Source organism: Xiphophorus couchianus, chromosome 2 (assembly GCF_001444195.1).
Source record: "Xiphophorus couchianus chromosome 2, X_couchianus-1.0, whole genome shotgun sequence".
Classification (NCBI taxonomy): Eukaryota; Metazoa; Chordata; class Actinopteri; order Cyprinodontiformes; family Poeciliidae; genus Xiphophorus; species Xiphophorus couchianus.
Window position 1 is genome coordinate 21,036,432 of NC_040229.1, and position 26,313 is coordinate 21,062,744.

At 38.6% G+C, this 26,313-nt stretch overlaps 1 protein-coding gene and 1 long non-coding RNA gene across 3 annotated transcripts; one reads left to right on the plus strand and one right to left on the minus strand.

Moving 5' to 3' along the window:
- Positions 1 to 420: 420 nt before the first annotated feature.
- slc41a2a (solute carrier family 41 member 2a) lies at positions 421 to 23,860 on the plus strand. 2 transcript variants are annotated; one of them, XM_028036143.1, is made up of 11 exons: positions 421 to 665; positions 2,243 to 2,684; positions 3,064 to 3,171; positions 5,707 to 5,778; positions 5,881 to 6,025; positions 6,506 to 6,652; positions 6,828 to 6,975; positions 8,138 to 8,217; positions 22,298 to 22,429; positions 22,613 to 22,761; positions 22,843 to 23,860. In XM_028036143.1, the coding sequence occupies exons 2-11, from the start codon at positions 2,313 to 2,315 to the stop codon at positions 23,008 to 23,010; spliced, it is 1,521 nt and encodes a 506-aa protein (XP_027891944.1). In that variant the 5' UTR covers positions 421 to 665; positions 2,243 to 2,312; the 3' UTR covers positions 23,011 to 23,860. The 2 variants fall into 2 exon arrangements, with proteins under 2 accessions (XP_027891944.1, XP_027891949.1); XM_028036148.1 differs by lacking the exon at positions 421 to 665 and adding an exon at positions 1,647 to 1,992 and having other exon boundaries at positions 2,077 to 2,684.
- Positions 15,237 to 22,355, minus strand: LOC114156000 (uncharacterized). Its single transcript, XR_003597879.1, has 3 exons — positions 22,344 to 22,355; positions 22,148 to 22,154; positions 15,237 to 15,404 (listed from the first exon to the last, which is right to left on the minus strand). It is a non-coding gene; the product is annotated as an uncharacterized LOC114156000 (long non-coding RNA).
- Positions 23,861 to 26,313: the final 2,453 nt, after the last annotated feature.

Consider the following 26,313-nt stretch of genomic DNA (forward strand, 5'->3'; position numbering starts at 1 on the left):
TTTTAACACACTATAACCCCCAGTTATAGTGTGTTATACTAGCCTATAACTGGGGGTTATAGTTTAACACACTATAAACTATAATAGTGTTATATAATAGTGCCACTTGTGAGGCGCTTAACAAGTTCAGGGTTATCTCAGGTATGGAGGACACCTTTAGTTAATTAGCTGTATTTAGAAGGCCTGTGTTTTTTCTGAAAGTGCATATAAGAAGAGCCTTTTTCTCAAGTAATAATTGAAATATATCTATGATATCACCAATAAGGTCATATTTTGTCTGTGTCTGGGTCCAGTATACTGACAAGGTGTCTTTAGTGAATTGAACAAACAATGTATTTTACGAAACGTTCCTCTTACTGGTTAAATTGAAGGATTTACTGCACCAGAATTGATTTGGACGATTAGCACTATTGGTGTTAAAAATTTTGTCATCAGGCATTTTTAATGCAACAAGCACTCCTTACAAACAGCTGTCAAATGTGTGTGTACGGCACTGATTTGTTTCATACAAGGCTAAGAGTGTGTGAGATGAGGTTCTGTGTGCGTGCATGTGAGTGTTTATTTGAAGGAATGCCACAGTGGATACTAACTGCACCATTCAGATGAAGCCAGTCTTGCTGTGCAGCAGTGTCACAGAGTAGAAGTCACTCCAGCAATGTAAAACGGTAAGACACTTTACTTTTTCACTTCTCTGTTTGGTAAGGCTGTGGATATTTGAAAATGAAGACATTTGCATTAAGGGTTGAGACTGAATGTGGAGAGACGACTGTCTTTCCAAGGTATGTGGTATTGGGATGAGAAGATTTTTGCTTCATGATGTTGACACTCTTTGATGCTTGTGGCTTTCCTTCAGACATTTCTGTATGTGTGTAACATTACACATTAGCCCCTAATCTTCATTAACTCAGTTTTCAACACTTTAATAAGTTAGACATTTTGAATATTTTACCATGTGAACTATTTTCACCACTTCCTAGTATTTTTCCAACATGATTACAGCTTGTGATGAAGTTGCACTTATGCACCATTCCTCCTCACTAACTGGATAATCTTGTTGGGTTTTTTCCTGCTTATCGCTACAGAATTTTAAATGAATAACCCTGTTCTTATCTTACAACGCGGCCTCAGTGCTCCTGATGGTAAACGAGCATGAGGAATGATAATGCATTCAATCCATGCCATCAGATGACACTGAAACAACAGCCATGAACTATTTTTCCCCAAAAAGAAATCATTCAAAATAAAAATAGTGATTTGAAAAACTCAAGTTAATAATTGAAATAATTTAAAGAGAAGCTTTTGTTAAGCTATTGCAGTACTCAAATTAAGAGAGTTAAAGAAGTATCAATGTGTTGAAATTGGACACTGCCTCCCTCCCACCTCTATCACTCATTCATTAACCCTTGACTTTTGACTGTACCCTCTTTGAGTCATCCTTTGTCCCCTGATGTCCATCTCGTATTACTCATCCATTGACCCCTAACCTTGATGTCACCATCTCATCTTTCATGTTTTAAGACCCTTGATATATATATATATAATATTTTAATATTCCTTTATTTAATCAGGTAAACCCCGTTGAGATCTAGATCTCATTTTCAAGAGGGACCTGAAACAAATTTCACTCCCCGTCGGGGAATCAAACCCCGATCTCCTGCGTGACAGGCGGGGATACTCACCACTATACTAACGAGGAGATAACATGTGACCGTCACCATCTGTCACACCTGTTAAACTTAACCCTTGACCCCCACACAAATGTAATTAATCTGTTAACCCTTGACTTCAACCAACCGTCACACATTTGGTTCTCACAGGACTCCTTACTGTCTGCCTCCTTTTCCCTTCCTTTTCACAGTTGAAGGGTCCATCTGCATCCAAACTGTGGCGTTGGCTGGGTCTTCTTCATCATTCCACATTCATCGAAGCTCCACTAGAAAGTTTCAGAAAGTTTAACTACTTTCTCTCCACTTTTTCAGGCAAATATATCATGTTTTTTGATACAAGACAAATTCTTACAGATATTTTTAGCACCAGTGGCCTTTAGTTGCAGTAGGTAAGGCAGAATATTGGCAGAGTGAATGGGGGGAACACATGCAGTTTTTTATCCTATTCTAACAGGACATTTTGTGAGCAGTTCACACTAGTACATTTTGTAGACAGCACAGCAGTGGGACTTAATTAGGTTTGAGTGTTAGAGTTCTTCCAATTTATTACTTGACTAATTTCTCAAGTGTTTCAGACATTTTTCAGGTTCCAAAATCACCACTCAGCGCAGCAGAAGAAGCATCCCCTGACACCAACGTTTCACCATGGTTGTCCCAAAATCCCCAGACAGGACATTGTCCCAAAGCAGCCATTTGGGAACACATGGCAGTCAGCACTATGGCTCAGTCCAATCCGTCTCCCAGCTCTCTGGAAGCCATTGTGGCTCCCATGGAAGTTTATCTCCAGTCAGTGATGGTTTGGAGGGCGAATCTCAGGACTGCAGTGAGTCAGACCCTCTGCTCTCTGATGAGCTTCTGAATGTGTCCAGATTCAGCAGATCCATGAGAGCAAAGGATGCACAAGTTTCAAGTGGACCCACAGAATCGGTGTGCTCCATGGTGTTACAGATTCTGGTGCCGTTTGTGCTGGCCGGACTCGGGACGGTTTCTGCTGGGATGCTGCTTGATGTTGTGCAGGTGAGAAAAGCATATACAGATAAATCAGCCAGGGTTACGAAGACACATGCAAACCTAATATAAATGTAAAGAAATGAAAAGTTAGTGAAAAAGGTGGTTTGAGAAACAACACAACAGAAAACTTTGGTGGAAAAAGGATTGAAATAAGAAAAGTTTGGGAAAAGACTTGGTGGAAACTGTGTTGTTAGAGAAAGAATGACTGTGGTGCATGCACTGAGCTCAATAAAGTAAGTAAATGGGGGTTAAAATAAGAGAGTTCAAACCTCATGCTGTTAGGTGAAAACAAATAACATATTTTCTAATAAATATAATTGCCTCTTTCAGATCATAGTTGGAGTCAATGGTCTAATTAAGCTGTTTTCTGTGTTTTTTGTGGCAGAGCTGGGATGTTTTCCAGGAGATCTCTGAGATCTTGATTCTGGTCCCAGCTATTTTAGGTATGAAAGGGAACCTGGAAATGACTATGGCATCGAGACTGTCCACTGCTGTGAGTTCTTTGAATGCTAGCGTGACAACAGGGTTGGGTGACAGCTAACAGAAGCACAACTCTGCTCAGAGGGTTTTAGACTTTGTTGATTTGCTTGATTTGGGTCTGGTCCTTTGTGGAATCAATGTATAACAATCAATATTTTTAAAAACAAAATTTGTCTCTAATTAATGCAGATGCCAATAAATATATATACTACCCAAATAATATTTAGACAACTGTCCTTTAGCAATTTAGTTATAGGATGAACTGACCCCTCTCCTCCTATATCCTTACTCTGAGAGGTTAACACTTAAAGAGCTCTCCATCCAACATGTTTTGAGATTCCCAAACCTGCCAAGTCTTACATAATGAGGGTTTGTAGAAAATCTATTTAGCTGGCTTATTGAGGAAGACTCTCCCAACTAATGATTACCCATAATTGAGTGTCCCAGCCAATTTCCTTCTATGATTTAATCTGACTGAGTAGCCTTGGAGTCAACTAGGATTCACCAACTGCATCCATTAATGATTGTTCTTCCTTTATTTTTCAACTTGCTCTTGACTCTGAAGCAGGTATTATTTAGTGACTCGTCTGGAACCCCAGGGGTGTTGTCTTACTAACTTTGGGCTTAACACAAACTTTAATAACCTCATATACATTTACGAACCTCACAGCAGGACAATTTTACCACCACCTTAAGATAAAATGTGACTGAAATAATTGAAGCTCCACAATCTCTCTAAAACTTTAAATCCTTCTTTAATTAGTAATGCTTTTCAAGAGCTAATAATAGTGTAATCCAGTAGCACAGAATATTCAAACATTAATATGAATCAATTTAACCAGACCTGTCTTTAACTAAAGTTGCACCAGAAGGATTCTAAGTGGAGGCTTTGGGAACTGACATGGCTTTCATACCCCCGTCTGGTCGGACTTTCTGGAACGTGAGAAGTAGAAGGCAGGTTGTGATCCACAGTCTTCTTTCTCTGACTGGGTGGATGTTTGCTCACTGACTGTGGTAGAAATTGTACGAAATAAATTGCCATAGTAAATAGCATATGTTACGGTCACTGATCTCTAGGGGCTCTCTTCATGAGGGAGCTCTGTCTTTGTGTTTCAGCTTTACCTGGCTGCCACAGGTGCAATGTGTTGGAGCTCGTCAGCCACCCCATAAAGAGCTTCAACCGGAGATGTCAGATCCCTTTTTCCTTGGGCCTTGATCTGATGTGATCTTGTCAGTGAGCTGATTGTTTGTGGAGACTTTGTATGGTTTTGCTGCTGTGAGCATTCTTGTGAAGCATCAAGTGTATAACTAAAGTTTAGTTTCTTTTCACAGTGGAAGCTGGTAGGGGTTCTCTGCCATTTTGTTTAACTGTTTTCTCCTGTTTTTGGTTAGTCAGGGAGTTCAGGTATTATACTTTCTTTTTCAGTTCTCTTCTAGAAAGTGTTTCTATTTTACAATTAAGAGTGGGATGTTATGTTTGTTGTTTTAGCCTTGGAGACCCTGAAGTTTAAAGCTTCCCTGTGCTTGTTGTCTACTGTGAGTGACATTTTACTTGAACTGTTTAGGTTGCCTTCTTTTTGTGTTACACCCAGTGCCAGACTTGACCCTTATTGGTCTTCTGGGAGGTTGTAACAGCATAATATGCTGGACTTTTAACATGTATTAAAAAACTTTGAGTGTTTGGGGTGCTGTGTTGTCGCAGGGGTTAAGCACAACCCACACATGGAGGCCTTAGTCCTTGACACGGACGTTGCTGGCAACCTTTGCCGCATGTCTTCCCTTTCTCTCATTATTCTCTTTCCTATCAATTCACTGTCAAATAAAGGCCACTGGAGCCAATCAAACCTTTAAAGGAAAACTTTGATTGAATTACAGGGACAATATATGTTCAGAGAATGCAAAGAGGAAGTTGCTAAAGGAACATCTTCATTTGCGTTGTGACACAGAAGTGATTGTTAATCACAGATTGTGAGTTTCCAAAGTATTTAACATTGTTGTGTATTAAGAATTGTGAAAAATTAGGGGAGGTGAAGGTCAGATTAGCAGGCATCCTGTGAACCAGAGCTTCTTCCTTTTTGACCACTTAATACACAGAAGTAATTGTAATATTCTACTGCTACATCCAGTTTGCCAATACCCCCGTCTGGTCGGACTTTCTGGAACGTGAGAAGTAGAAGGCAGGTTGTGATCCACAGTCTGTATGTTAACTCCCTCACTGACAGATTAGAGGTCACCTGTCAAAAGAAACAAAAAAAAAAACAAACATTTAATCCCATCAATGGCAGACATTCCTTGTCTCACTTCTGGGTATTGTGTAAAACAATCTGGTGGTGAAATGTCTGACTGCCGGACATCCGGTTTCAGGTTATCCGGTGGCATAAGACAACTAACCAGACATCCGGTTAACGGCCCTCACTGAAAGGTCAAAGGTCACCTATCAAAAGTTTAACAATGAAATGGAAGCATTTTATTGTTTTTCCATAGGTTCTTTGATAAAACATTAGATTGTTTTGTTTTTTCACCTGTTTTTATAAATCTTTGTTTCTAGGTAAATGCCAGGAAAACTGATTCTACCAAAGAAAGGTGGATGCTGATTGGTGGAAACCTTGCACTTAAACAGGTACACTTTTTTTTTTACCTTGACATGTTCATTTAACTAAAGAACTAATGATTTCTTTTTTCTTTCAAAGTTAATGATCCTTTCATTTGACAAATTTCCCAGCTCCAAGCCACAGTTTTGGGTCTGTTGGCTTCTCTTATGGTGACTCTGCTGGGTTGGATGGCAGATGGACAGATGCCCTTCAGCCATATAGTACTCCTTTGTTCAACCAGCGTCTCTACTACCTTTTTGGCATCACTGCTACAAGGTAAGCACTGTTCTCAAAACCCCACAACATATTGTGCAGAAGCATGCACAATATGCTTCTGGACTTTGGGTCAACCAGGTAGCTGGGGTCTGCAGGGAAAGGACACACAGATGGTAATAAGAGCTCCTAAAGATCCAACTGAGTCAGGTAGTTAAACTGCCGACAACATTAGGAAAATATGAACCTATGCAGTGTTTTCCAAAAGTTACAGGGAATTTCCTGTAACTTAGGATGTTCTTTGACCTTACTGGTTACTGTTCAGGAACTTTTGACTTCCCTTAAATTTTAAGTGTAATCTTAGAACTTACAGCACCATGCAAGTGACTCTTTCAACATTCAACAATACTTCTTAATAACTTTGACTAGCATATTTAAACTACAACAACTAATGTTTTTAAATTTACATATAATAACAGCAACATCCAAGTTTTACTTTTTGATATTTTATTCTAATTTCTTCTTGTCTGGAACCTTCTTTAGGCATTGTTGTTGTGGGAGTGATCTTTGGCTCCAAGCGGATGGGGATCAATCCTGATAATGTGGCCACGCCCATAGCAGCCAGTTTTGGCGATCTAATTACGCTTTCTTTGTTGGCGTGCTTTAGTCAGTGGTTCTACTCCTTTATGGGTAAGAGGACTGAGAAAACTGGTTTGAATGGTGAATGCTAACGCAGTGGAAAGAGCTATTGCACATTACTCACAAAATGTACTTTTGGCAGTTAATGGCACCTTTCAAACTATTTTAGCATCTTTCACAGTGGAATTGGTAATTTAAAATAATTGTAATTCCTACTTTTTGATAGAGTTTTATCCATATGTGTTGTACCTGGTGGATCTTCTGTATTTGTGTCTGATTCCTGTCTGGATGGTGATCTCCTCCAAACATCCTGCCAGTCACATCCTGCTCCGTTCAGGCTGGGAACCAATCATTACAGCCATGGTCATCAGCAGGTATTCATCTCTGCATTTGCACTTGGTTCAACGTGTGTTTAAAATTCTTGATGTTTTCATCACTGATTAGTTAATTGTTGGAAAATTTGCAACATATAAATACCATTCAAAAAAACAAAACAATCTCTGCTCCAGAGTATCATACATATCAGTAGTTATTAATTTTCTCCTTATTTTGTTAGCAAAAAGTCTTTTAGTGTTTGTATTTGTGTTTCATCAATCGGAAATTCACCAACTTGAGAGAGACCTAATAAGCACCCTTCTGTCAAAATTTAATCGGAGTTTGATTGATGAGTGATTAATGACCCGTGACTAATTGATTTTAATTTCTGGTCACATGATGCCCCTCCCCCCATCCGGTCACATGATCCCCCCCCCATTAAATATGTAATCAATGCAGCACATTGCTTTTTTGTTTGTTTTTGGTGAACTCCTTCTGAGCTCTGAGTTTTATGAGTAATACAATTAAAGTATATAAAAAAACAATAAGTGTTAAATAATCAAGAATAATATACAATATAATATATTTAAATAGAATGTTGTAATTAACTCCGGTTTTGCTCACCAAGCCGTTCGTGTTTGTGCGTGTGTCCGGGCAGAATACTGGACAGGGAGACACCCCAAATCTATTTAAATATATTATATTGTATATTACTATTGATTTTCTAACACCGAACCCCTTGTCTCTGCTTCTATTGGCTAATTCAAACTCATAGAGGTCAGAAGGAGTTCCCCTTAAACAATGTATGGCATTGAGACATCCTGAGGGACATGTTCAAAGTTCAACCTTCTCCCTGTCCAGTATTCTGCCCGGACACACACACAAACACGAACGGCTTGGTGAGCAAAACCGGAGTTAATTACAACATTCTATTTAAATATACTATATTGTATATTACTCTTGATTATTTAACACTTATTGTTTTTTTTTATACTTTAATTGTATTACTCATAAAACTCATAGAGCTCAGAAGGAGTTCACCCAAAAAAGAAAACAATGTGCTGCATTGATGACATATTTAATGGGGAGTTGGGGGGGAATCATGTGACCGGAAATTAAAATCAATTAGTCACGGGTCATTAATCACTCATCAATCAAACTCTGATTAAATTTTGACAGAAGGGTGCTTATTAGGTCTCTAACTTGTGATTTGTCTTTCAGTATTGGAGGGCTTATTCTGGACAAGACTGTGTCAGATCCAAACTTGATTGGAATTGTAGTTTATGCACCGGTAATAAATGGTGAGTTGCTACTTTCAATATATCCTACTCACAATACAAATCTCTTTAGCAACAGTTCTTTGCTACAAGAATCATATTCCAAGAAAGTCCAAGAAACCTACATTTTTTGTAGTGTAAAAGATTACTCCACAACTTGTGCAAGGATGTAACGCTAAATGATAAAACAGAAAAAAATATGGTGGCATGATAAGACATGACAAGACGCAAGTTAAATGAGAATGAACATGTCAACATTTTTTAAATGAAACCAATTTGTGATCATGTTTGATTGGATTTATTAGAGAATCTAAAGGATTACCTTAGAAATCAAAATCATAAAAACATGAAACATTGCTTTAAACACATTTCACCTCATGTATGCGTTTCTCTTTTTGAATCAGTCATTTTACATACTTTTAGGTAGGGCTTACATTTATTATCATTCTTTTTAAGGGCTGTTGGAGTCAGCACTGTCAGAGCCTGAAGTGAGGTAGCGTGGTAGGGTATTTACTGTAATATTACCTTATTTTCATTGACCTCTGGCCACATTCTTCAAACATATGTTTGTGTCATAGATAATTTCCCCAAAATAAAATCACTTTTATCTTTCACCCTAAAACGGACTGGAATGCCATGTCTAAGATTCTCTGGCACTAACAAAACACACCTTGATGATCACCAAGACATTTGGGACAAGCATCATATCAACATACAATTATGAGGGTTGTAATGTGACAGTCTGGTGCCCCCAGGCTACTCCAGAACCTGGTTGGCTTGACTTGGAACCATGAACTCTGCTTCCTAGCAGGAAAGTGTTTCGAGGTTCTCAGTTTGTGACACAGCACTCAAGCATTAGTAGGAGGACAATGATTAGAAGGTCACCACCAACTCCACCTCCAAATTAGCCTGGCCATTGGCTTCCCATGCAACTCCACGCACTCCCCCCAGATTCATACATGAAGATATGTTTCATGTATGAACAGATGGTTCATGTATGAATCATAAAATGCACATAATTTAGCAGTACTGTATTCTGATGGCGTGGAGATGAGAAGCTGTTGTTGAATCTGGTTGTTCTGCAGTATGTGAGGTGTGTAAAATCTTGTATGGCCTTAGTAGATCTATTTTGGCCACATAATTGAAGTGCATACATAGAAAAGAGAATTTAAAAAACTGTTTATAGTGAAATGGACAAAGGTATTCATATGTGTTTATATTATTTGTAAGGGTTGGAGGTGTGCCAAGAAATATGCCAGGAACGAAATGACCTAACTTGGAATTGCAGTGTGAGTGCAGGGAATGGAGGAGGAGTTTGTTGAGGACATTTTTCGGTAACACTGTATTTGACAAGGTGTGCATAAGACTGACATGACACTGTCATAAACATGACATAACACCTGTCATGAACATGAAGGAGTCTTTATGAATGTCTATAACCGTTGTCATGAAGTGTCATTTGGTCAATAATGACACTTTTAATGCAAAGTTGCTCAAAAAGTTGCCTTGAAAGTCCATTAAAAGTCCCATCTTTGCATCAATATGATATTTAAAAAATAAATAAATTTTTCCCTTATGTTCATGACAGGTGTTATATCATGTTCATGACAGTGTCAGTCTTATGCACACCCCGTCAAATAAAGTGGTACCAACTTTTCTTTAACAAAGACTGAGGAAAAACTATTTCAAAAACCACGCAACCAGAAGAATAGATATATTCTTGATAAGTATTTATTCAAAGACTTTACAGTATTCAAAGACTTACAACTAGAAGTGCTGGAGTTAGTCCACATTGACGCCACTCCTATGCAGTCTAGAGATAGTCCAAATGACCTGAAGTAAGTACCCTGGTGGTATCATAGATACCCACCCCCAACATGGACTATTTACATTCCTACCTTCTGGCCTGACGGTCAACGGCCACATTTACAATTGAAGAAGAATGCTAATTTGAGCCATCATAGTCGTCAGTTTGGACTCAGGGTCTTTTGGCACTGTTTCAGTAAGTCTGGGGAGAAATCGAAAACCTAGTACTCCTAGTGTTACTGACTCACTGATCGCAGTCAGGAGAAAGAGCCTCGAGCAGAACACAGCATACTGTTTTATAGGGATGGTTTCAGTCCATTCACATAGTTTGACAATCTATTTAGTTACAACCACATTGTAAGCATACCCATCTTCTTCACATGGGAATCAAGCACGTCATGATAATAAATATATACGTCATGAGATTGCAGGCAAAGACACAATTTAATAACTTCATTGTAATTCCAAGGCCAGAGAAATGGTTCTGGAGATAGGATGGAATTTGAACTTTTCAACTTGTCAAACTTTCCATCAAAGTGTGATGTAAGGTATGCTATATATCTCTGCGATGAGCAGGGTTGAAAATAATTTTTCAAAAAAAGGCATAGGAGGATCTTCTTAAATGAAGGGTATTTTTTGTTGGACAGGAATAACCTTTTAAAGGAATCTAAGCGTATTGCTTTATTGATCTCTGACCAAATGAATGCACAATACAGGAACAAAAACGACCAGAGATCATCTCATGGCTAACACAAAACACTTCCTGCAGATGATCTGACTATTCATAGTTTTTTTTGCATTGCCTCTTCACACCCAAATATATCAGTGATGGTTTAAATAACCACATAGTCAGATTATCTGCGCACTGCTCTGTGTATATGGTCCCTGTTTGTCATAATGTCTCTATTTAATCAGGCAAGCTATTCAGCTCCCAAAGACTGTATATGATAATTGTTGGTGCGCCTCCACCTAGTCTGTGTGAAAGTATTGTCTTGTACACCGGCTACTTTTTGTCTTCTTCCCTCCATCTATTAATGGCCCATTGAACCCAAAATTTCATAACTTTCTATCCCTGGATAAAAACCAAGATTTCAGGGTTGCTTACACACTTTGTTTGTTAATTTGCACCGCTTTTCAAACCCTAAAAAGTATTTTTACCCCTCCACAAAGATATTTTCTCACCTCGACAGTACCTACTGAGACAGCTACGGAACATTAATCTCACAGATGTGAGATTGGTAACATTTGTCACCATGTAAATGTTTAGTGCATAGGGAAGGTGAGGTTTGCTCTCTATTTCAAATGACGTTCATGTTTCCTTTTTGTCCATTTATGTTGTCTATAGCCGGTGACATAGTAAACTCAAATCCTCCAACAGGTCCCTTGTGACTTTGTCCCATTGGCCAATGTTATACTTTCCATTTTAGAAAAAAAGCTCCTTCCGCATTCCGTATCAATTCTTTCAAATTGACTAAATAGTAATCACTAATCAGAACACAAACCAATAGGAAAGTGACACAAAATGCAAAAGGAGACAAAAACATCATATTCAAGATATTTGACTATTTTATGTGGACGTAGAACCTTCAAACTGTCACAAATAATTCACGTAAACAACAAAGCAAGAGTCACATATCACAGTGTACAGAGGTTTTTTAAAAAAAGTTTATTAATGAGGTTCTGCAGCCCTTGCAGCACAATCAAAAACATGTCATTTGTTGTTGTCGTTATGTATAACGCATTTGGGGTCATAGGTAAGGTTAACTCATCAGCGTTGACACCGAAGATGTGAAAATGTAAGGGTAAAAAATGTTAAATGTTTAAGGTTCTCTAAAATGCTGTTTCTGAGTGGAAGCTGAGCACAATCAGCTAAAATCTTTACAGTTTTAGAAAAACCCAATCCTGTGTTTACGATGCCTCAAGGTGCTTATCTCTCAGTTGCAGCAGTTGTAAAGTATTATCTTGTAAAACAGGACTGGTGTACAAGAAACTAGTGGTTACACACTGAGTGACAGAATCTTGATACGCACATGAACACATTGCAACCTTAGAGTCAGAATCTTTAAGTGACAAAGAAGAAAGATAAGGCTGTATATCGACATTAGCATGTATGGTTACATGAAAGAAGTCAGGCAAGTAAAGCTAAATACAATGAAACCGCCATTTTTAATTTAAAAGATGTCATAAACCAAGTTGGAAAATTATGAATTTGGGAGGCAGTGCTCCACTTGTTGTGCAACAATGGGTTTGGTTTGACTATGAATAACTATTAATGCTAAAAGCAATTATTATAAAAATGAATTCATTAAAATCAAAATGAACAAATCGGGGCAACACCTGATTGTCAGGAAATTAATAACCAAATAGTTAGGAATACCTGTCTGATAAGACTCCGTCACACAGTGATCTTTGTCTATTCACCAAGTCTGTTGCAGCAAACTGGAGACCTTTGGGTTGAGCGCAGAGTCGCAGTCTAATCAGGAACCAGGGCTGTGGGCTGGTTGGTCTTTTCCCCTTCAGTAGAGTAGAGTCTTTACCTTTCCGTGGCTCCTCTGCTGATCTTCTGTCTGCATCTTCGTGTTGGCTTGACTGTAGCTCCCGGGACTAAAAATGGAGTCCCCCTTCTCAGGGGGACCATGGGGGGCCTTTTCAGACCATGGTTGTGAATGTGATATCAGCCTACTTGATTTCTTGAACATTTGCACTCTCCCCGTGGAAATTACCCAACCCTTCCAGCCAGGTGTTATGCCGAGAAACGCATGCCTGCCGAAAATTGCATGTCCTGTCGCGGGAGCGCGCATCGCTCTAAACATGGGAGGGCATGCAAATATCGGCAGGCTAATAATAGGCTTTGCTGAAAAATGCATCCCCTGATAACATGGAGAAATAAAGAGTTAAGGTTGAAATAACTTTTTCTACATAATCACACTTGTTCTATGAACTGCTGGTATAAGTTTTATATCAGTAGAATAATATTTGGAAAAAAATATATAGGGCCTGCATATATTGGCAAGCTAATAATTTGCTATGCCAAAATGGCTAACTTGAAGAAATGAATAGTGAAGAGGGATTTCACCTTTTTCTACGTAATGACACTTGTTCTCTGAGCTACCGCGATAAGTTTCATATCAACAGGACAATAGACAGGGGACGCAAATATTGGAAGGCTCAGAATTAAAATGTATTCCCCCTCCCTACATTAATAGACTTTACAGTTAAGGATGATATAAGATATTCTACATAATGGGCCTCTGTTTTGTAATGCTTTAAGCTATTATGGTGTTAAAAGAAAAATCGGGGAATTTCAAACCATCTGCGAACATTTTCATCAGACACTGATTGAAAAACCTTCGACTCATGTCTCAATAAAGGTGTAAAAACCGTATTTATTTCAATTAATCTGCGATATAAAATCCACCGTTTTAGGGCTTACGTGGTTAAGAAACGTGATAATGTTACGAATATCTTTTAGAGTTTCCTCTTCGGTCATATTTCAGTCCGTTTTCTCATCAATATGCGAGAGTTTAGAGCGATGCGCGCTCCCGCGACAGGGCATGCAATTCTCTGCAGGCATACGTTTCTCGGCATAACACCTGTTGACAGCTGGCTCACTTCCCTCTATGTCAGCTCGCCATCTGGTTTCATTTTGTCGAATTGGATTATTAATGACTATTATTTCATAAAGGGCTTGAATACTTTTATTATTTTACTCATGTATATTATATATATCCAATGCATTAAAGGTCACAGCTTGCTGTGATACTAACTGCAGTTTCTGTGTGATAAACTGCCTTTTGGAGGCTGCTGCAACAGGAAGTGCCTGACCACAATTGAGCTCACTGAAAGGGCCAATGGTTACTCTGGGGCCCCTGACCTACACTGGTGCAAACTTGTAAGTTGAACCAAAGGACAACAGATGGGTTTTTCTACCCAACTGCCTTAGAGATGAAACTGTCGACTTTGCAGTAACGTATCAGTAGAATCAGCTGAGATAAGTTCCCTAATGCAGAGGAGTTTGTGGTTAAAGTGTCGACGCCTCAAGGTTGCAGGTGTTCCATCTGTGACTTATTTGTCAGAAACTGCCTGTACTACTTGTTTTTTTCTATTCTTGTATCTTCAAGGAACTCAGCCACAGGCTGTGTGGTTAAATCTGTATAAAAGGAAGCCCCTGAGCGACAGAACTCGGACTCCTTTGACACTCGTGTGTTCACTCTTGATGCTCACTGTGTGTTAATGTGATTTTCTCCAATTGCAATTGCTGTAATAAACTTGTACTTTTGCTCTGATGTCTGCCTCCTAGACATTTTAACAATTTCTTGAATTGTTGCTCTGCTGAAATTGTCTGGTTCCGCTTTTTGGAGTTCCCTGTCCTCCCGTTCCTGCCTTGACTCCACGCTGGCCTTGAAATCTCACTCTAATTATATTAGCCTGAGTTACATACCAGCACATCTCTCACAATTTCATAGTAACTCTAGTCACAGCTCTGCATGTGCTGTATGTTCTTCACAATTCATCACCCCCCCCCCCGATGTCTCATGTCCTCAGCATGCTTAACACGTGTTACACTATATTACCGCTAATTTCAATTCAAACAATAGAAACAGAGACAGGCTCCGAGTTTTATGAGTAATACAATTAAAGTATAAAAAAAATAATAAGTGTTAAATAATCAAGAATAATATACAATATAATATATTTAAATAGAATGTTGTAATTAACTCCGGTTTTGCTCACCAAGCCGTTCGTGTTTGTGCGTGTGTCTGCGCAGAATACTGGACACACATGTCCCTCAGGATGTCTCAATGCCATACATTGTTTAAGGGGAACTCCTTCTGACCTCTGAGTTTGAATTAGCCAACAGAAGCAGAGACAAGGGGTTCGGTGTTAGAAAATCAATAGTAACATACAATATAGTATATTCAAATAGATTTGGATGTTGTAACTACATCCGTTTTTTTAAACGGAAGGTCTTTCTGATATACTGCCTGAAGCGGGACAGGCCCCAGCCATCAGGAAGACCCTCATGACCTCCGGTCATCATGCGTGACACGTGTGGCTCTCTATATTTCCGATCATCTCAATTGGGTCTCTATCGGGGGTTGATTGATATGATGTAAACGCCAGAACAGGATTCATTCTCGTGACTTTAGGGAGGAGGCCCCATGACAGTGCTGCTCACCAAGCCATTCGTGTGTGCATGTGTGTGTGTGTGTATATAAAGACATATAGAAACTTAATCCTGGCCCCTGCCTGGTACGGCTGTCCCGGGCACAGAAAGGTCCTTAGATGAGATTTTGCAGACACCTTTGGAATCTGAAGTCTCTTCCCCCAAACTCCAGCACTTCTGCCCCATCGGAATGCTAATTTTATGGCTCTGTGTGATCTAGCCAGACAGCGGGAGGCCCCTGCCTGTCTGAATGCCTGTTCCTTTGGCCCAATCCCGAATGGTCACACAAAACCTGTTTCAAATAAGAGTGTTGAATACAACATTTACACATGCCGTAAGATTAACTGTATTAAGCACTAAAAATAATCATTTTTTCTCAACAGTCTCTATCGGGGTTGATTGATATGATGTAAACGCCAGAACAGGATTCATTCTCGTGACTTTAGGGAGGAGGCCCCATGACAGTGCTGCTCACCAAGCCATTCGTGTGTGTGTGTGTGTATATAAAGACATATAGAAACAAAAGTCCCTAAAGAAAACCTACAGTTTAACTATTTTACTGCATTATTTATGGTAGCAAACTAGTCAGTGTTGACTATGAGTTTGTGATTTCCTTCATCACTTAAATTTTAAACTCTTATAGAGTTTTTTTTCTGTAACACTTGCTAGTGTGATACATTTCAGTAAATGTTCCTCATTTGTACATGTACTTCTTAAGAATATGTGACAGACAGTAAACAGGCCTACTCAAATTTAACTTTTATCTTTCCGCAGTTAAAGAATTTGTCCAGACTTTTCCAGAATTTGGCCTGGCATCACTGTGAATGATTTTGTTCAATCTTTTTCTTGCTGTTGAATCAACGCTGATCTTCCCACTGCTTCATGCTTTCTCCAAAATAGTAAATCTTGGTTTAAATACATTTGAAACTCAGATTTTTTTTCTGTAACACTTGCTGGTGTGAAACATGTTAGTAAAAGTTCCTCATCTGTACTCGTACTTCTGAACAATATCTGACAGGGACTAAACAGGCCTCGGTGAGGTTCCCTTGGATTTCTATTGATTTATTGAATGTGTAAATATTTATCAAACTGAATGGCCATTTAGTTTTTATATAGTTTTTTTCTTTTGGTGTTTGTTGCACAAATTTAAATATATGCTGGCTATCAGCCAAAAATTCAATCAGTGAATTTGTGTTTTTTCTTAAATACTCCCTCTCATGGAGACTTACATCTTCTGACAACTAGCCCCACTTATAATAACATTGACTAAGTTTGCTATTGGTATACTTTACCTAAAAATAAAAATTAAACATACTCACTACACAACCATGCTCCAAGAGTTGCTCATAACATGGTGAATTGTTTTGTTACCTTTGTAACTGTGATCTGCAGCTTTTGTTCCTTGGTCCTAATGATGCTGTCTGTTCACTAATGTTCTCTAACAGACAGTACAACTCTTGTAATTGATAAGCTTATAAATGATCAATGAGAAGCATCACTATGCGCTAAAGAAGATCATATCAGTCAGATTAAGTAAAATATCATTAAACTCAAAGCAATCAAAATTATATTTCTCTGAAAGGTCATTTTTCCTTTTCAGAGAGTTTAGACTTTATGAAAGCAATCAGTGAAATATACTATGAAATATTTTATCTGCTGCATCCCGATAATAAAACTTCAATTGTGAATTGAATGATTACATTGCATCTAGATACAAAAGAATCAACCGTTAATTAGTAATCATACTGACTAACAAGATCTGATCAAACAAGAAACTTGACTACCTCAAGGGATTTCTCACATTGGAGAATAAACCGTCTGACTTTCTTTAGCCCACTAAATTTAACCTTACCAAAGTTTTGCCTCGGAGTAAACAGGTACTGAGTTTGAAGCGGATCAGATGCCTTCAGCCATTTGCTAAAGCTAGACTCCGGCCTTCCTCACTGTAAAATAAAACATTAGACTTAAAAAAAAGTTCAAGCGAACATCACTTAATTATCATCGACTTGTTGTTTGTACTCATCTTAAACAAGTGGCAGGAACATTTGGATATATATATATATAAAAAAAGCTTTATAAGTTAATCTATTTAAGTCGAGTCCATGCAACAAGTAAAATAAAATAAAAAGTGAACTATTTGAAAGTAGTGAGGATTTTGGGTGGTAAAAGTAGAACATTTTAACATGTCCAGACACTACGCCATTTCTGCTCAAGCAAACCAAAAGGTTTTGAACAGAACAACCCTGTCAAATAATGAGACCATCAATCTTTAATCTATGTAGCAAATATATTGCTGCAGCTGTAAGCAGAAAATAAAAGAAGTTTTACGGAGAATAATATTTTGGATGAGTTTAAGAATATTGTTTGCCAAAATCACACGGTGTAACTACACTTGTCTTTTATATGTAGCAGTAATTGAATCTTTTGAGGCAATTGGTTTGCATAAATTAAAGTAAATACGGTCTATTTTCCTGCTCCACATACTTAGCTAGCAATTTGCCAGTTAGCTTCCCAGTCTGAACTTCTGGGCAATGTCTTGATTCAGTCAAATTTTCTATCTTGTATCTCCTGAACTCTGATATTTTGCTTGCTGGTCTTCATCATGCTTTGAATGCAGTATCTGGTTTCTCTTACTTTAACCCGCCCAACTTGCACCTGATTCCCTTTTGATTCCCTCCCAGTGAGGCGGTGCTTCACAAAGCAAACCGTTTGTCAAACTGTTGATCTGCCTCATGGTTGTTTTAGAAGATATGGTGACAGAGTTTTAGAGAGTACTAGCCAGCTCATGCAGCTTGTTTTTTACTAGATGGCAGTCCTAAAAGTACATATCTTTAAAATATGAATAAATACATACAATTCCATAATTATTCATTTCAGCGGCTATAGAAGTTTTGTAATAATGCAATTCAGGTATTTTACATTGTCTGGACTAAAGGAGGATTTCAGTTCAACACCTGTGGTTTCTTAATGTAAGTGTTTCTGCTACTGGACAAGAAACAGGGTTAAAAGAGGATTTAGAAAGCAAAATACAAAGATGATAGTTGTTTTTACCGAGAGCAAGGCTGTGACTAGTTATCAGGACAGAATGAGACCTGTAAAAATGTTGGGCCCATATGACCAAGGACCAAAGCTAACAATTTATTAGCTTTTAGGAAATATAGGGCTTGAATACTTCAGCTACAATACTTCAATACAGGTGTTGAACTGAAATCCTTTTCTTAAACTAATCCAAAATATTATTCTCCGTAAAACTTCTTTTATTTTCTGCTTACAGCTGCAGCAATATATTTGCTACATAGATTAAAGATTGATGGTCTCATTATTTGACAGGGTTGTTCTGTTCAAAACCTTTTGGTTTGCTTGAGCAGAAATGGCGTAGTGTCTGGACATGTTAAAATGTTCTACTTTTACCACCCAAAATCCTCACTACTTTCAAATAGTTCACTTTTTATTTTATTTTACTTGTTGCATGGACTCGACTTAAATAGATTAACTTATAAAGCTTTTTTTATATATATATATATCCAAATGTTCCTGCCACTTGTTTAAGATGAGTACAAACAACAAGTCGATGATAATTAAGTGATGTTCGCTTGAACTTTTTTTTAAGTCTAATGTTTTATTTTACAGTGAGGAAGGCCGGAGTCTAGCTTTAGCAAATGGCTGAAGGCATCTGATCCGCTTCAAACTCAGTACCTGTTTACTCCGAGGCAAAACTTTGGTAAGGTTAAATTTAGTGGGCTAAAGAAAGTCAGACGGTTTATTCTCCAATGTGAGAAATCCCTTGAGGTAGTCAAGTTTCTTGTTTGATCAGATCTTGTTAGTCAGTATGATTACTAATTAACGGTTGATTCTTTTGTATCTAGATGCAATGTAATCATTCAATTCACAATTGAAGTTTTATTATCGGGATGCAGCAGATAAAATATTTCATAGTATATTTCACTGATTGCTTTCATAAAGTCTAAACTCTCTGAAAAGGAAAAATGACCTTTCAGAGAAATATAATTTTGATTGCTTTGAGTTTAATGATATTTTACTTAATCTGACTGATATGATCTTCTTTAGCGCATAGTGATGCTTCTCATTGATCATTTATAAGCTTATCAATTACAAGAGTTGTACTGTCTGTTAGAGAACATTAGTGAACAGACAGCATCATTAGGACCAAGGAACAAAAGCTGCAGATCACAGTTACAAAGGTAACAAAACAATTCACCATGTTATGAGCAACTCTTGGAGCATGGTTGTGTAGTGAGTATGTTTAATTTTTATTTTTAGGTAAAGTATACCAATAGCAAACTTAGTCAATGTTATTATAAGTGGGGCTAGTTGTCAGAAGATGTAAGTCTCCATGAGAGGGAGTATTTAAGAAAAAACACAAATTCACTGATTGAATTTTTGGCTGATAGCCAGCATATATTTAAATTTGTGCAACAAACACCAAAAGAAAAAAACTATATAAAAACTAAATGGCCATTCAGTTTGATAAATATTTACACATTCAATAAATCAATAGAAATCCAAGGGAACCTCACCGAGGCCTGTTTAGTCCCTGTCAGATATTGTTCAGAAGTACGAGTACAGATGAGGAACTTTTACTAACATGTTTCACACCAGCAAGTGTTACAGAAAAAAAATCTGAGTTTCAAATGTATTTAAACCAAGATTTACTATTTTGGAGAAAGCATGAAGCAGTGGGAAGATCAGCGTTGATTCAACAGCAAGAAAAAGATTGAACAAAATCATTCACAGTGATGCCAGGCCAAATTCTGGAAAAGTCTGGACAAATTCTTTAACTGCGGAAAGATAAAAGTTAAATTTGAGTAGGCCTGTTTACTGTCTGTCACATATTCTTAAGAAGTACATGTACAAATGAGGAACATTTACTGAAATGTATCACACTAGCAAGTGTTACAGAAAAAAAACTCTATAAGAGTTTAAAATTTAAGTGATGAAGGAAATCACAAACTCATAGTCAACACTGACTAGTTTGCTACCATAAATAATGCAGTAAAATAGTTAAACTGTAGGTTTTCTTTAGGGACTTTTGTTTCTATATGTCTTTATATACACACACACACACACGAATGGCTTGGTGAGCAGCACTGTCATGGGGCCTCCTCCCTAAAGTCACGAGAATGAATCCTGTTCTGGCGTTTACATCATATCAATCAACCCCGATAGAGACTGTTGAGAAAAAATGATTATTTTTAGTGCTTAATACAGTTAATCTTACGGCATGTGTAAATGTTGTATTCAACACTCTTATTTGAAACAGGTTTTGTGTGACCATTCGGGATTGGGCCAAAGGAACAGGCATTCAGACAGGCAGGGGCCTCCCGCTGTCTGGCTAGATCACACAGAGCCATAAAATTAGCATTCCGATGGGGCAGAAGTGCTGGAGTTTGGGGGAAGAGACTTCAGATTCCAAAGGTGTCTGCAAAATCTCATCTAAGGACCTTTCTGTGCCCGGGACAGCCGTACCAGGCAGGGGCCAGGATTAAGTTTCTATATGTCTTTATATACACACACACACACATGCACACACGAATGGCTTGGTGAGCAGCACTGTCATGGGGCCTCCTCCCTAAAGTCACGAGAATGAATCCTGTTCTGGCGTTTACATCATATCAATCAACCCCCGATAGAGACCCAATTGAGATGATCGGAAATATAGAGAGCCACACGTGTCACGCATGATGACCGGAGGTCATGAGGGTCTTCCTGATGGCTGGGGCCTGTCCCGCTTCAGGCAGTATATCAGAAAGACCTTCCGTTTAAAAAAACGGATGTAGTTACAACATCCAAATCTATTTGAATATACTATATTGTATGTTACTATTGATTTTCTAACACCGAACCCCTTGTCTCTGCTTCTGTTGGCTAATTCAAACTCAGAGGTCAGAAGGAGTTCCCCTTAAACAATGTTTGAGACATCCTGAGGGACATGTGTGTCCAGTATTCTGCGCGGACACACGCACAAACACGAACGGCTTGGTGAGCAAAACCGGAGTTAATTACAACAATCTATTTAAATATATTATATTGTATATTATTCTTGATTATTTAACACTTATTATTTTTTTTATACTTTAATTGTATTACTCATAAAACTCGGAGCCTGTCTCTGTTTCTATTGTTTGAATTGAAATTAGCGGTAATATAGTGTAACACGTGTTAAGCATGCTGAGGACATGAGACATCCGGGGGGTCATATGACCGGATGGGGGGAGGGGTGTCATGTGACCAGACGGGGGAGGGGCATCATGTGACCGGAAATTAAAATCAATTAGTCACGGGTCATTAATCACTCATCCATCAAACTCCGATTAAAATTTGACAGAAGGGTGCCTATTAGGTCTCTTAGATCTCACCTATTCATGCCAGTTTTCACAAGTACCTTCCTTTGCCAGTGAAAATGAAGGTTTCACGCACTCACCTGTGTCTCACCATTGCAGTCCCCTGCAGTGAAAGAGGACATCTTCCTTCAGAAGATAGCTCATATTGATATGATTGACACATTTTCACACAGTGAAACTTCTAATTTTCCTCCTAAACTTAAAGTGTTACCAACAGTTTTATACCAGTTGGCAACACTTTAACAAACGGTTGTGGAAATTTTTCTTTAACAAAGAGTGAGGGCAAACTGTTTCAAAACCCAAAGTACCAGAGAAAGAATTATATTCTTAATCAGTATTTATTCGAAGCCTTTACAGGGTGCAAAGCCTCTGCTCACTGATCGCAGTCAGGAGAAAGAGCCTTGAGCAGACGACAGCTTACAGTTTTATAGGGAGGGTTTCATTCCATTCACATAGTCTGCTAATCTTCTTGGTTACAGAACAGATTGCAAGCACACATATCTTCTTTCACTAGGGGAGTCAAGCACGTCACGAGAGATAAAGAGACAATACAATGACTTTATTTTAATGCCAACGCCAAAGAAACTGCTTCAGATGCCTTTTCCTTGTCATTTCTAACCAATGAGCTGTAGTAATTTGTCTGCTATTTAAGGCACTTACAATGCCTTGTAAATCCACACCATTCCCTGATTGTAATAATGCTTCGATCTATTTACTTTCTCTGTCATTTCTGGTTAACCCTTTCATCTGCTTTGGTTTTTCTTTTGAGGTGTGGGCGGGAACCTGGTGTCCGTACAAGCTAGTCGAATTTCAACTCATCTGCATTTGAATTACTCTCCTGGAGAGCTCCCTGTGGGCTCCAGAAGTTGTTTCAACCCCTTTCAAACCTTCTTTGGCTCAGGTTTTCTCATTTAAATATTTCCATATGCAAAATGTTCCTTAACACCTGTCTGCTGCATCTGAACATCTAACCAGTGTTTTTCCCCCACATAGTTTGTCTTATAGAATATTTTATTTAAAAGTCAATTTGTTGAAATTAAATTTACCATTGCACATATTTAAATATTTACCTTTGCTGTTTCAGGTGCACACCACCGATCTGCTCAGGTTCTGCTCCTTTTGGTTCTTCCTGGTCAGCTGATTTTTGTACACATTATTCATGTGATAAAAGGAGGCCTAACGCTGCCCAGTCTTCTTTTCACTGTATTATTCCTATCTGCTTCTTTGACACAGGTGAGTAAGCCATGGCGTGGCGTTCCCCACCGGGTGGTTTTATTGATGCTTTGATCTCTGTGTCCTGCCTCTTTTTCTCAGGTCTTCTTGCTGCTTATTGTTGCTGACTGTCTGGTCCATTGTCTGTGGAGGAGGGGCAAAGACCCAGACAGTTACTCCATACCCTACCTCACAGCCCTGGGAGATCTTCTGGGAACAGCTCTCCTCTCACTTGCTTTTCTCTTGCTGTGGTGTATTGGAAACTCATGAAGTGTATGGATTAAAGATAATAACCAAACAATGAGAAGCCCAGGCAAAGACATAGAACAGCAAAATCTTCTTAAAACTCATTGAGGTGAGAAGGAGAAAACAAAGTGTCAGAAAAATGGTTAGCAGATGTACTGCAAAGAGAATGTTTATTGTTGGGCTAAGATCTAAACCTAACCCTAACAGCAAAAATAGGTTTTAATTTATTCTTGAAGAAAGTTTGATACATACTTGTCTCTAACTTCTCTGTAGCTTTAGGTGATGATCTATATTGAACATTAAACATTAGTATTTAAAATACTAATGACACTAATAAGGGATTTACAGAAGAGCATTGATGCTTGCGTTGCTTAACAACCTTCAAGTCCCAAGATAAATAAAGGGCTGAGGCCTGGGGCTTTTATTATGGGGGTGCAACTACGTACCAGCAGAAATGCTCTTTCCGGGCGTGCCGTGGTGGCGTAGCGGTTAGAGCGACCCGTATTTGGAGGCCTTGAGTCCTCGACGCGGCCGTCGCGGGTTCGACTCCCGGACCCGACGATATTTGCCGCATGTCTTCCCCCCCTCTGTTTCCCTGTTTCCTGTCAGCCTACTGTGATATAAGGGACACTAGAGCCCACAAAAGACCCCCTGGAGGGGTAAAAAAAAAAAAGCTCTTTCCACTCAGGAATAGGAGAGAAGGCATGCTGATCCTGGAAAATAGCCTAACTTTCCATCATCAAAAGTCCTTTTTAAAATGATTTTTTTTCCAAAAGCAACACAACTGTGTTAAAGTTTATTAATACAGAGACATATAGACACCCTTATGACAAAATTTAATCGATGGACTGATTTATGACCCTAATCATTGATTGCTTTTAATTTCCGGTGATCGGATGTCCCCCCCCACAATAAATATTCCATCCCCCAAAATAAACATTCCTTTGACATCTGTTAATCCCATCTTTGCGACACACTGTTTTGGTAAACTCCTTCTGACCTCCGAGTTTTAAGAGTAATACAATTAAACTATGAAAAACAATAAGTGTTAGATAATCAAGAATAACATATATAGTATGTGCTATACCTAGAGAAGTTTAAATAGATTTGGATGTTGTAATTACCTCCGGTGTTAGAATAATTATGTTTTATCATTCTTACATAAGTAGTTACCAGTTTGTTTTTCATTTAAAGGTTTAGTATTCACACCCCAGAGAGGAGGAATTTGTTAAACCGTGTGAAAGACGAAACTTGCTTTTCCCCTAAACCTTGAAGGTGCAGCTGCTTCTTATTTTGGGATACTCCTTAAACTGCTTGTGTGTAGAATGTAGTTCTTCCTTGTTTCAGAATAGCCATTCTTTGATTTATCACTCTCCCACATTTCACTCTTGACTCCCTTCTTTCTCCTGCTTAATAAAAAGACAGGCTCTGCTGCAGGGAGTCAGAACGCATGGTAAACACCTTGGAGAAGTGGTTTGCTATGTTTTCTCCTTCTGCAAAAGCTTGGTTGAAAACTCATAAACGTTGTCTGTGGTTCTTTCTTTGTATTTAGGTAAACAAAATACCTATCATCCGGTTTTAAACGGTGATACACAGCCTGAAGCGGGATAGGGCTGACCTCACAGGATGATTCTCATGACCTCTGGGAAAGGCCGATGATTCTCATGACCTCTGGGGAAGGATCGATGGCAGTGGTGGTCAGTGTGCGTGCGTAGGGGTGTGTGTGTAAGTGCGTGTGTGTGTGCACATGTGAGCACTTGTGAGGGAAATTGTGTCCTACAGAACGGACAAACATCAGTTTTTCCTGTTTATGCAGGGGGTGCAGAAGAAGAGAAGAGCAGATCCACTAGTGATGGATGATTAGGATCTGTGTTCACTGTGATATTATTCACCAACAATAATGTAGCTTATTAGTATGGTGCTACATAAAACCCTAAAGATAAAATGTACACTTCCAACTGTTGTGACTTATAAAGCGACAATTTCACCGGTTGTACTCTGTGTTTTTCTGTCTTGTTAAAACTCTGACATGATAAACAAACGTTGGAGGCTGGTTTTGTGCGGAGGATCGGTTTAGCATGATGCGCTCTGATTGTGTCTTAATGTGACTTTTACTACGAGACTTTATGGAACTCCAGTTGTGTCCAGTAATTGCGGATTAAGCTCTATCTTGGTAGAATTCATTTTTACATTTCCAATTATTTACTATCATTTGTAATAAAATGATGCCAACACCATGGATTCAACAGTGAGGAATTTGTTCTATTCATCTTAAAGATGGAAAGAGTCAATGCTGTGCTGATTCTGAGTAACTGAATGATTAACTGAATGACTTTTTATTCATTTCAGAGTTCAATCAGGGAGGCTATTCATTTTGTGGTGGTCCTAGTCTAAGAAAGAAAGAAACAAGAAAGAAAGCAGTACATGTTGGTTCCACTGGCTTCCCCTGAAAATATGGGTAAAATCAGTCATTACAGGGTAAAAGTAATTTGAAGAGGGAGAAGCACATAAACCAGTCAAGTCAATGACATGATGCATTTATTAAAACCATGCCTGGTGGGAACAAAAACAGTGATAGATGTCTGTTAAGTCTGCTCTAGCAAGCAGTTTATTCTGTGTTTTATCCACCTTGTTACTGGGAGGCTTAGTGGGGAAACGATTATGGGTCTTACTTCTGGTGCCCACCGGAAGTATCAGTATTTCAGTGTAATTTGTAGGGTTTTTTGCTAATCTGTATTCATGATAGAAGTTTTTCTTTTCGGTTATAATACAATATTTAGTTAAACTTGTTCACGGACACACCGTCTGCTATCAGAGAGCTGCTCAGTACAGAGGATCGTAATTGTGAGTTTAATCACCTGGAGCGACAGGAACACAGCCTTACGTTTTGTAACGTGAGTTAGCAGCTGCTAGCAGCTCGTTGCTCCGAAGAAGCTGGTCAGAGATCTGAGCTGCAATTTGCGCCGACAGTGTAAAACACCAGAACTACATAATATTAGCTTGGAGTGATGTGAATTTTATTCTTCTTTTGTATTTAAAAACTAATAAAGTTCATGATATGAGTCTTTATCATTATGTTTGAGCCAGGAACATTTTTTATAAGACAAAATAAAATATCTGGGTTCATTTAGTCCATCACAACCAGAATCTCGAGGTTGTCCATTGCTAAGTGTCGCTGCAGAATCTCCCCACTGGACTAGAACCGAACCGAACCGCACATTAACCTGTTACAGAGGCCAACCTGCCACTTGTGTCTGCCCTTGCGGAACTCGGGTAACTCTTGTGCAGTTCATGGCTGTACTTTAATAATCAGACCAAGTTTAGTTT